The following is a 12073-nucleotide window of genomic DNA, read 5'->3' on the forward strand; positions in this document are numbered from 1 at the left end:
TATCGTAACCCTATTTTTAATTAAAAAACAATGTATTTTGTTCACATGTTTAAGCCCAGAGGAAAACTAACAACATATTTGATGATACACATTTTTTTTAACACACTTTATTAATATTGATTAAAAGATATAAAATTAGAAGAATAAATGTTAAATGTAAAATAAAAGTCAAATGCTGTAGTTTCTATAAATTTTCATTACTAACAGAATCTATTAAGGTATCTTCAAGGATATTTCCATTGTGGAAACATTTGTTTATTCTGTATCCGAATTCATGCATAGATCCAAATTAAACAGGTTATTATCCTTAGTTTAGTATGCAGAACAAATGATGTGACTAAAAATAATAAATTCAATGTAGAAAAGTTGAAAAATGGGACCCACCATTTGGAACAGGAACCTTTGCAAAGGTGGCTGAGGACACAATATGTTGCACTTTAGATTTGATTCAAAGTTTCCAACTTGTGAGCAGTTCATTTCTGTCCAAGGCAAACGTCCTCTTATGCTGCAGCATTCCCTCAGCTGACTTTTCATCTTCTCTCTTTCTTACAGCTTCTTCTTCTGAATTCTAATCTACAACCCTTCAAGATTTGTCAACTCCCAAACATTCCTCTGTTTATGGTTTATTTTCCATCCTCATGAGTCTTTGGCCTTGGTCTTCTAACTGCCATGGATAGGAAAAGTTGACACTTGGGGAATTAAGAAAGCCAAACACCAAAATCTACAAAATTTGAACCAAAAAACTTCCCTTTTGTAGTTTTGGTGCTTACCAATAGCAAAACAATGACCTTGAAGAAAAGGGTCCTTTCAATTAACATTGAAGAGGCTGCTGTGGACTTTTTCAATCATCTCTTGCAGGAGAAGCCCAGAATTCCAGTTTTCATTCCTCTGATTCTGATTGCTTGGGCTGTTGAGAGATGGCTCTTCTCTGCCTCCTCTTGGGTTCCTCTTGTTCTTGCTGTGTGGACTACTATACAGGTTTTCAATCCTCACTTTTGATCATTACCACTGTCTTGTCATCTCTCTATGCTTTTTGCGAAAATATGTTTCCAGAAAATTTATTTTGTTATGGATCATCTTGCCTGATTAATCAATTTGATTTCATATTAAAATGCATTTAGTATATCTTGATTTTGTTTGATTGGGGCAATTTCACAAATGCATCAATGACACGTTTAGATTGTTAACTAGTCCTACCAAGCTTTTTCCCAATTATGTTTCCACAAAACAGTTACTTTGTTATGGATCATGTTAAGCATTTGTTACGACTGTTAACATTTTCCTACTCATAGTACTACTGCTCAAGCTTAAACTCATATCTAATAATTATAAAATTATAATGGTAGATGTTTTCACGAAAATCTATAAATATCTTAGGCTTTTCATTTATATTCATTATAGAATTATAGTAGTGTTTCCAATATTACATATTTAAAATTTTCTGTATTCTGTACTTGTATCCATCACAGATGTCAGTAACTTGATAAAAAATATGTTTTATAGCGTCAAATTCTGTGAAAACAAATCTCCCTGATTTGTCATCTGAGTTGAGTTATTGACTGCTTTTTGATTGGTGTACTATACTAGTAGTTAATGTTTGAGGTGCTGCTTTTTCATTTTCAGTATGGGAAATACCAACGCAAACTACTCGTGGAGGACTTGGATAACAAATGGAAGAGGATCATACTGAATGTCTCGGTACTTTTTCCCCTACCTTTCCTCCTTTTCACCTTCTAGTGTGACTTTTGAAGTTGACCTCAAGTTCCTGTTCATATAGCCCATCACACCATTGGAGCATTGTGAGTGGTTGAATAAGTTGTTGACAGAAGTCTGGTCCAACTATTTTAATGCCAAGTTTTCAATAAGGCTATCTGCTATTGTTGAGGTGAAATTTCACTACCTTTTCTCATTTGCTACACATCGATTAGTTTTTCATCCTTATTCAAGAGACAATACATAAATTGTTGTTAAATAGGTTCTTCTTATTTGGCTGCACTACACACATATACGTGTATGTATGTATGTACAGCATATTACATACTCATTCTTTTTTCATCTATGATTTAAATGAACTGTGTAGACTGTACTTATGCTTTAAAAATACAGAGGAATTGCGTAGAAGTATTGAACTATCAGACTTATATTACAGTAAAAGAATGTAACTTCTATTGAGTGTGCATAGCAGAAAACTCTAGACTCTGAACTACAGAAGCTACATGCTTCAGACATTAGCTAACGTGGTATTTCATGTTGCGGGTCTCAATTCAAATATTGAATAAAGAAACAGAATGCTATGCTGATTATGTCTTCGCCGAAAGGACCAATAGTTACTTGTTTACCTTTCGTCATATAGTAAATAAAAATGGTCATATAGTGGATAAACTTCTAGTTAAAGATTCGTTAATGTTACATTTTATGGTCAGAATCCTTCATTATGTTCAAGGCTCTCTTTAGACATGTATTTTGTATTTTGATAGATGAACTAAGCTAATTTCTAATTTTTGTGTCTCTAGAAACGTATAAAGCTCCGGAAACCAAGACTTCTTGTGAGTAATGATCTTTTATTCTATGATAGAACTTTAATTAGTTTATCAAAACGGCTTGAACACTTTATGGAGATTGGATATTTGTGTGATGTGTACTAAATACAGGAAAGAGTTGAGCTACAGGAGTTTTCACTAGGATCATGCCCTCCTAGCTTGGCTCTGAGAGGGATGCGTTGGTCAACTATTGGTGATCAGGTTTTGGTTTCCCTCTATTTCAAATGTCACTAGTAAATATAATTCTTATATATTTAATCTTCCTTTAAATCATACTTCTATAGTAATTTTGGTAGGTAGAGAAAAAAAAGGAAAAATAGGGGAGGGGAGAACAGGAGTAGCATTTATATCATCATCTGTTTTTGTGAGCAGTGTGAGAAATATATTCTTGTCGGAATTTGTATTTTCATTTTTCCTTGATGTGTTTTGCACCATCACTATTACACGATTACTAGGATTTTTGGTACTTTCACTGTTTTTGTTGCCCTCTTTTCTTCTACTGCCACTGCTTTTGTGATCTATATGAGCAAGTGGTCGGGGAATTTTCTAATATGCATAGTTTGGAAAAACTAAAGCTTTATTACATGCAAATTAAACGTTGAAGATAGTAAGTAATGAATCTATGAATCTGTTGTCAGCTGACCAAATGCCACCTAAATGACTGTATTTGACTGTCCTACGTCTATTACCATTGCTTAATTTGCTTGTAAGGTAGTTTAGCTGTTCACCGTTCATTTTTCTTGAGGTATATATGACTCTGTGCTCTGTTGGCCTTTTGCAGCGATTTCTCCAACTGGGTTTTGATTGGGATACAAGTGAAATGAGCATTTTGTTGCTTGCTAAGCTTGCAAAGCCATTGATTGGAACTGCTCGAATTGTGATTAACAGTCTTCATATCAAGGGTGATGTATGTAAAGCTATCCTTTGCATTTTGCTTATGTAATATGTGAAAATATGTATACTAAAGTAAGACATATCACAAATTTGCTTGAATTTGAGGAAGTAGTTAAACCTTGATACTTTAAGAATTGTCAACCTATATTACCAGCTTATTGCAGTTACTATTAGAGTTTCTTTCTTTGGTTATTGGGCCTGGTCACCGATTTTCCTGCATTGCTAAGAAACTGGTTTAATCCTTTTTTCTTTTTATTAATCTAATAATCGTTATTTGCAGCTTCTTGCTACGCCAATTCTAGATGGAAAAGCACTTCTGTACTCATTTGTATCAACTCCTGAGGTGAGAATAGGAGTTGCCTTTGGAAGTGGTGGGAGCCAATCACTTCCTGCCACTGAATGGCCTGTTGTTTCTTCTTGGCTGGTGCGTTACCATCAAGTTTAATATCATGCTAATAGAAAAGTTACAAAGTTGTCTTTCTGAGCTAAATTCCCTAAACTATCTTATATTTACGGTGCTATTGTAGAAAGATACACACTTTTTGGTTGAACTGCAACTTTAGGAATTCATTTGCCCTGCAGATGTTGAACCTTATCCTATGTGTCAATGGATTTCAATCTGATGGGTATTTGTTTCCAGATGGTTATAGGCTTAATATAAGGACTGCTAGTCACAGATAACTCTATCAAAGAAGAGGAGATGAAGAAGTATTTTCACAATTTTTTTTTGGAGAAATTGTAATATAGATCAGGTTGAGTCTCTGTAAATTAACGAGAAATTTAAGCCAACATGAGAAATAGCTGATAATTGATAATATTGAAATAGCTTCATCAGTAAATAACAGTTTTTTTTAATGGAAATATCAATTAGATGTTTGATATCACATGCTCAATGTTGTAAATTCTCTCAATATATTTTTATTGCTTTCTGTTTCTCCAGAGCAGCTTGTTATGTTTCATACTGATTGAAAGTTTTCACCTTTTGCAGGAAAAACTTTTTGCTGACACCTTGGTAAAAACCATGGTGGAACCTCGGCGACGTTGTTTCACTTTGCCTGCAGTTGATTTAAGGAAAAAAGCAGTTGGAGGCATTATATATATTAGAGTGATTTCAGCGAATAAACTTTCTGGGAGTTGCTTTAAGACATCTAGGAGGCAACCAAATGGGGCAACCAATGGTTATTCAGAGGAGAATTTTGATGACAAGGATCTGGAGACATTTGTAGAAGTAGAAGTTGAGGAATTAACCAGGAGAACAGATGTCAGACTTGGTTCAACCCCCAGATGGGATGCACCATTTAATATGGTTATACATGATAATACAGGAACTCTTCGTTTCAATCTTTATCAGAGCCATCCGAACAATGTGAGGTGTGACTATCTAGCTAGTTGTGAAATCAAGGTACTTCCTTTGGTCAATGTTCTCAATTTTTAGCTAGCAACAGGAGAATAACATTACCTATAAGTATTATATTTGTTCAGACAGGAAATCTTTTTCTAGTCTTTATTTCTTTTCAACAAGTGCTTCTTTTGTCAACAGAATGAATGGTAAAAGATATGCAATTGTATATTTATTTATAACGATTATTCTCTTAATTAGGATCATTAGCTGTAGTAAATGTATATATTGCAGTTTAACTTATTTAGTGGGCCGAAAATCAGCTTGACAGATTGTAATAATTTGTATTTATATGAAAATTCTCCAGCAAGAGGAGACACAGTTTTTGGCTCAATCTTCTTTGAGTTTAACATCTTTGTCTTCTATACTAATATTGTGATAAATTAATATTTATGCCTTTGTGCAGTTGAGGCATGTAGAAGATGATTCAACAATAATGTGGGCCGTAGGACCTGATTCTGGAGTCATAGCAAAGCAGGCACAGTTCTGCGGAGAAGAAATTGAAATGGTTGTCCCATTTGAGGGCCCCAACTCTGCAGAGGTACAATATTTTCTTCATTGTTATAACCAGTAGTTATGTTTATGCATCATATCTCTTCTTCATTGTAAATAAGAATACTTATGTGTGTGCAATAACACAAGGAATTCATTATATTCTTTCTCAGTTTCTCTCTTCTCAACAGAGTCAAAGCACTACCATCTTCTAACGTTTTGTCACTAATATTTTCGGCATAACTTATATATTTATTGGACAATTTTACTCAATGCTATTTAATTTTCAGATAATCTAAATACTTCATTTGAAATATAACACAGATACCCTGGTTATCTTACTGCCTCAGAATTTTCTCTTCCAAGTTGACAAGGCTATTTTTTCTTATTCTTAACATATATCTTGATTAAGCACCGAAGAAGATATCTAAAAATGATTCACATTTTTCAATATTTGTTCTTTATGTGTGTCATAGGAACTTGATTATACCATCAGTCATGTTGGTTGATTTGTGAATAAACTTTGTGTTGTACTAATTATGTAAAATGGCTAAGAGTTTCATATTGGTAGTGTTTCTGGTGTAATAATGCTTGTAACTACACCAGCATTCTGCAATCCTCTACGTCTTGAGTTTATCCTATTAACTTGTTCTTTAATCGTCCTAAATTAAATGGCCATATAATGTACCATATTCTTACAAAAGGATAATCTTTTATTCTTCTCTTACTGGTTTCTAATCTTAGAGCTCAGTTCAGAATGCGCTTTTGTCACATTTTGTACTTAAAAATGCTCAGTTCTAATCTTTTATTCATTTCACCTCAATTTTTTCAGTTGAAGGCGAGCATTGTAGTCAAAGAGTGGCAATTTTCTGATGGTTCGCATAGCTTGAACAGTATCCGGAGTAGCAACTCTCAGCAGTCAATTAATGGATCACCAAATTTTCAGTTAAAAACTGGAAGGAAAATTAGTGTAACTGTCGTGGAAGGAAAGGATCTTGCCGCAAAAGACAAAAATGGAAAATTTGACCCTTATATCAAATTGCAGTATGGAAAGGTGAGTGGCACTGCATGTCTATGAGACAATTCCAATTCTTTCATTTCTTGATTAACTGAGGCCGTAAGTTAACGGTTGTTGGTTTAACTAGTTTTGTTCTTAACAAATTGTTTAGGTTGTCCAGAAATCAAGAACTGGTCATACTCCAAATCCTGTCTGGAATCAGACATTTGAATTTGATGAGATTGGTGGTGGGGAATACTTAAAAATAAAAGGCTTCTCTGAAGAAATTTTTGGAGATGAAAACATTGGTAGTGCTCATGTGAATTTGGAAGGACTGGTTGATGGGTCAGTGAGGGATGTATGGATCCCTCTTGAAAGAGTGCGTTCTGGAGAATTAAGACTTCAAATATCAGTTAGAGTGGATGACCAAGAAGGATCGAAGGTGTGCTTATTCACTTGGAAATTAGTGATTCTTTCAACCATTCAGTTACAAGATGAATATAGAATGCAAAGGCTTAAACATATTATTTGCTTATCATCACTGTAAATAGTGATTATTTCAGTCATTTTACTCACGTTTTTTTTTCACTGCTTGGATATTCATGCTAACATTTTGCAATGGACAGGGTTCGGGTTTTGGCTCAGGCAATGGTTGGATTGAACTTGTTCTGATAGAGGGAAGGGATCTTGTTGCAGCCGATCTCAGAGGGACAAGTGATCCATATGTGAGGGTACACTACGGAAGCTTTAAGAAAAGGACAAAGGTTGGAATACTTCATCCTTTTTCATGAAATTGAATGTCAAGATGTAAGAGAATTTGGTTTATAACTTAGCCCAATGACATCATGTGTTTCATATAGCCTATCTCAACTTCCTTTAGAATTTCTCAATGTTTTCAAACTTGATATATTTTACTACATGTTCTGAAGAGAAAAATCTCTTTCCTTTTTGTTCATATGTTATACCCTTGATTTTTCACAGTACTACACGTTTCCTTTGCATTTCCATATTTTTCATTACTTCATCCTTGTAAATTACAAAACTAAAATTACTTACCAGCAGTGGCACTGTATGTAGGTCATATACAAAACTCTTAATCCTCAGTGGAACCAGACCTTAGAATTCCCTGATGATGGAAGTCCCCTAATGCTTTATGTCAAAGATCATAATGCATTATTGCCCACATCAAGTATAGGTGAATGTGTTGTAGAATATCAAAGGTTGCCTCCAAACCAGATGGCTGACAAGTGGATACCTCTCCAAGGGGTGAAAAGGGGTGAAATTCACGTCCAAATCACTAGAAAAGTTCCAGAGTTGCAGATGAGGCAAAGTCTAGACTCTGAACCTTCCTTGAGTAAACTACACGAAATTCCTAACCAGGTGAGATCTTCATACACCATGACTGAAAAGTGAAAAGAATCCTTTTGTAACATAAACTAATTCAGCTCAAAGGACAAAGTGTTTGATTATTTTCAACGAAAATGCGCATACCTTATTCTGTGAAGTTGTCCTTGTTATGATTTTCGTTTTATGCTGCTATTCTAACACATTGTGTGAATTGGGGTTTACCAGATAAAACAGATGATGATCAAGTTCAGGTCCTTCATAGAGGATGGAAATCTTGAAGGACTCTCTACAACATTGAGTGAGCTAGAAACTCTAGAGGATACACAGGAAGGTTATATAGCTCAGCTGGAGACTGAACAAATGCTTCTTCTCAGCAAAATAAAGGAACTTGGCAAAGAGATCATTAATTCTTCTCCTTCCCTCAGCAGAAGATCTTCTTCAGCTGGAAACTGATCTGCATCTGCATAGTATTTATTATCTATACTGTTTCCCATGCACAACATTGCTTGTGGGAATCATCAAGGACAGATTTTGTACATGTTTTCCTAAACTAGATAGCCTTCACATACCACCACAGATAGAGCTTGTACATGGTTATTTGATAGTTTTTTTTTTGTTTCTCAAGATCATTTCTGGGTACAGGGATGCAGAATAAATGGAAGGAGATACCTTATTTCACACTTGCATAGGAAACTAGGTTCTTGTATGTATTTCTGTAATTAATTACTATATTTTATTGTGGTTGAAAGGAATGATGTTTTGCAAATGAATGTAAAAATATTTTGGATGTGAAAAAACCATCGTTCAAAGTGAAAAAAGTTATTCGAAACCATTTGATATTTATGTAATGGTAAAATAGTAATAAAAAAGGTAAACTTTTATATTTGTAAAGAAAAAAAGAAAATAGTGGATCATAGTCGTCAAATAGATGTAAAAGTACGTGGGTGTCTTCCTAATGAAAAAAAATGTTATGTGATACTTATGGAGAGATAAAATAGTCATGTACATTTTTGTAAAATTGACAAGTAATGAAAAATGATGTTAAATGAATGTAAAAGTAATTTTGTATCAAACATACATTAGTAATGAAAAAGAAAAAGATATTTGACGTTTTGACAAACACTTATGTAAAGGTAAGATAGTGTTAAAAAAAAGAGTGAAAAATAATGGATGATCGTTTAAAATAGGTGTACAAATATTTTGAGCTTTAAAATATTTATAAAAATACTTATCTAGAGGTAAAAAAGAGTCATAAAAAGTTTTTTTTTTATTTGTAAAGTAAAAGTGAAAAGTAGTGAAAGGTGATTTCAAACGAGAGTAAAAGTATTTTGATTTTTACAAATGAAAAAGAAATGTTATTTGACACCGTTTGCCACTTAGTTACGTAAGGCTAATATAAATATAAGAAAAGTAAATTTTGTATTTAAAATGAAGAAGAAGAGGTTAAAAGTAGTCAACATATCATATCCAAAAGAAAAAATGTTATTTAACACCTTTTTACAACCAATTGCCAATTATGGAACGGTAAAGGAGTTATAAAAAGAGTAAAATTTTTGTATTTAGAAAAAAAAAGTGAAAAGTAATAAATATTATGTCAAATAAATTTAAAAATATTTTAGGTGTCAAAATATAATTATTTTAAATGAAAAATATTATTTGATACCTTTTGACATAAAAGTAGTGAAAGAATAAAATAGGCATAAATTTTTTTTATTCATAAAGAAAGAAAGCATAAAGCAGTAAAATGTGGTGTCAAATGAGTGCCAAAGTTATTTGATATCATTTGACATTTATAAAGAAAAAGAAAAAACGGAAAGTTGTAATGAGATAAATGAGTGTAGAAATATTTTGGGTGTTTCAAAATACTATTGTCCCAAATGATAAAAAAAATGTTATTTAAATCTTTTTGACAACATTTGACGCTTAGGAGTAAAACAATTATAAAAAAATTAATCTTTTGTATTTGTAAGAAAAAAAATAAGAAGTGAAAAGGGGTGTAAGAATATTTTGGGTGTCAAATTTTGTATTTTATTTTTACAAACATTAACAATTTCAAAAAGTTTAAATTATAAATATTGTATAAATTATGGTAAAAAAAAGTACAAAAAAATGCCTTAAAAACAGTGTGTATAAAACTAAAATACAATTTGTCAGACCTCATTAAAACGCATCCAAAATCTTCCTGTCAAAATCATTAAAATGCACCAAAAACTCCTCTGAACGGATGCCAGGTGTCAAGCAACGAGGATCAGAAATCAGATAGTGGGATGCAGGTGTCAGCAGAAGAACGGATCTCGTTTTGACGTGGGAAGAAAATGATTTTTCTGAAACTTCCGTCCCACTCTCTTCTGCATGCACCTTCTTCCCAGACTCTGAACTTCTCAATTTCTCCTCCTTCTCTCTAAAAAGTTCTTCCTTCTCTCTACCAAAACTCACCAATTCTTTACTCCGATCTCTGTTCAGGCACCGTAGGAATACTCCCGGCGTCCCAAGCTTCAAATTGAACCGAACAGTTTCGAGTTCTGAAACTGATAAGTTTTCTCGACTTTAGCCGTCCGTTCTCTGGAACATGCAACTCGAGTTCTGGTTGCATGCTGTCGTCTTGCCTAAACCAATCCTGGTTTCTGTTATTTGTTTTAGTTTAAAGAGTTGGTTGAGCGTTGAGGGTAGAAGAAATTGTAGTCAGGCAAACTATTCTTCTGTCTCTAGGACGATCGTTCACACTAGAGGTAAGGGAAGCTTATTTAATTTGATTTTGTGTGTTTTACTGTGCTGCAAGGACGTTCTTTGAGTTGCATGAAGTATGATTTTTGTGATATTTGATTATTTGATATATGATAATTATTATGAGCTGATGTATGAGGAATATGAAATGTGCTATGATATGAATGTATGAAATTATGAAGTTATATGCTGGGAAATGAGTTTGAATGTAAATGAACTCTGAATATGAACTTTCCCTATGATAATGTACGTTTGTCATTGAACGGTCCTTGACCGTTCGGTGTTTCTAGTAATCTTGTTTGAAACTTGATTCTTTCATTTGGAAAGAATCCTAGTTGAGGACAAGTGTCTTCTTGTGATAATACTGTGCTTGAGCGTTCGGCCAAGCGTACTTGCATCTGAGTATTCGGTGATAAACTTAAATCTTGTAAATATATGTATTTGTATATGGTAGTTATTCTTAAAACACAATTCCGATAACATGTTATTTCTTAATCTTTTTATTATAAGTTTAGTAGTGCTCGGTCTCACACCAAGCTCTCGTAATGAGTGGTGCTCGGTCTTTTATCAAGCGCTTGTACACGTTTATAGTTGATCCATCTTGATGAAATAGCGTTCGTCCAACTTCAGTAGAATTTCCTTTTACCGTGTTCGGTCATTGACTGACATTGGGTTTCTATATGTGAATTATTCTAAGTATGGTTCTTTAACGTCTTGACGTGTCTACATTCATTGTCTCCGCCTTAGAGCCACCGTACTTGATATGTTCTTTGAAGTGTTGGTTTGAGCTCACGAGAGTCAGTTCATTTAACTGATTCATGTTGTAAGTAACGTTCGTCATACCTTATAAAATTGTATTCGGTTTATTCCTAAATCTGACGGTAACCCTCTTGGTCTTATTCTATTCTGGAACGGGAGAATTCCCTGTCTCGTTCCTAGTATTCATCCTCGTTCTGAGTGAGGACTGAACGTTCGGTATTTGATGTTTTTAGAATTGGTGATGAAGATGAAATTAAAATGATAGATAATGAAAGATGAAGAGTATACGGGATGGATGAAATGTTGTGGATTTTGAACGAGCGTTCCAGGGAGGAACGACTCATGGATGAATATTTAAATTGTAAAGTATGAATGTGGCAATGCTTAGCTGGCGGTTCATCCTAATGTTCCGTGAGTACTCGTCCTCACGTAGAGGAGGGTAGGTCATGTGTGGGAACGGCAGGAGGTCCTAGTCCTTAGGGGTACTTTGGACAGATAGGACTAACCTCGGGGTGGCAGCTGATGAGAGTATTCCAGTTACTACATCACCCGGATGCACGAACGTCGTAGCTACACAAATTTCATACAATCCGGACAGTCAGTCTAGTGATAGGCTTTGTATGATTCGTATGATGAAATTTATCTTGTGTTGGATTGTATGAAATGTATGTGTATGTACGAATTAAATTACATAAGCTTACCCTGTGTTTTCTTGTGTTGTCTCGTTTTGTACGTCCGTCCTTATCGTTGCAATGATCATCCGTGTGGATGTGAGCAGAAGGAGACGAGCTGCTGGAAGAGACGCTGAAAGAAGAAAATTTGGTAGAAATAGAAGTAAAGACCGAACAATAGGACGTTCGGTCAGTAGTTTATTTTGATTGTAGTGTGGTCGTTTGATCACCTTCTCTTTTGATTATATTT

General features: G+C 34.1%; 1 protein-coding gene across 1 annotated transcript; it reads left to right on the forward strand.

Moving 5' to 3' along the window:
- Positions 1-456: 456 nt before the first annotated feature.
- On the forward strand, positions 457-8421 carry LOC124831919 (uncharacterized). The gene is made up of 14 exons (XM_047306020.2): positions 457-978; positions 1624-1698; positions 1778-1885; positions 2514-2546; positions 2652-2741; positions 3322-3447; positions 3715-3858; positions 4423-4836; positions 5240-5374; positions 6158-6379; positions 6495-6764; positions 6949-7086; positions 7400-7702; positions 7895-8421. The coding sequence occupies exons 1-14, from the start codon at positions 784-786 to the stop codon at positions 8120-8122; spliced, it is 2481 nt and encodes an 826-aa protein (XP_047161976.1). The 5' UTR covers positions 457-783; the 3' UTR covers positions 8123-8421.
- The last annotated feature ends 3652 nt before the right edge of the window (positions 8422-12073 follow it).

The sequence above is a fragment of the Vigna umbellata genome, chromosome 4, assembly GCF_029865625.1.
Source record: "Vigna umbellata cultivar VRB3 chromosome 4, Vumbellata_1.0, whole genome shotgun sequence".
Taxonomy (NCBI): Eukaryota; Viridiplantae; Streptophyta; class Magnoliopsida; order Fabales; family Fabaceae; genus Vigna; species Vigna umbellata.

Excerpts from the sequence above, each read along its gene's own strand:
- LOC124831919 (XM_047306020.2), top strand. The coding sequence starts at position 784 with ATGACCTTGAAGAAAAGGGTCCTTTCAATTAACATTGAAGAGGCTGCT. Across the intron at positions 1,886-2,513 it reads GGCTATCTGCTATTGTTGAG|AAACGTATAAAGCTCCGGAA; the intron begins GTGAAATTTCAC and ends TTGTGTCTCTAG. Across the intron at positions 7,087-7,399 it reads GCTTTAAGAAAAGGACAAAG|GTCATATACAAAACTCTTAA; the intron begins GTTGGAATACTT and ends CACTGTATGTAG.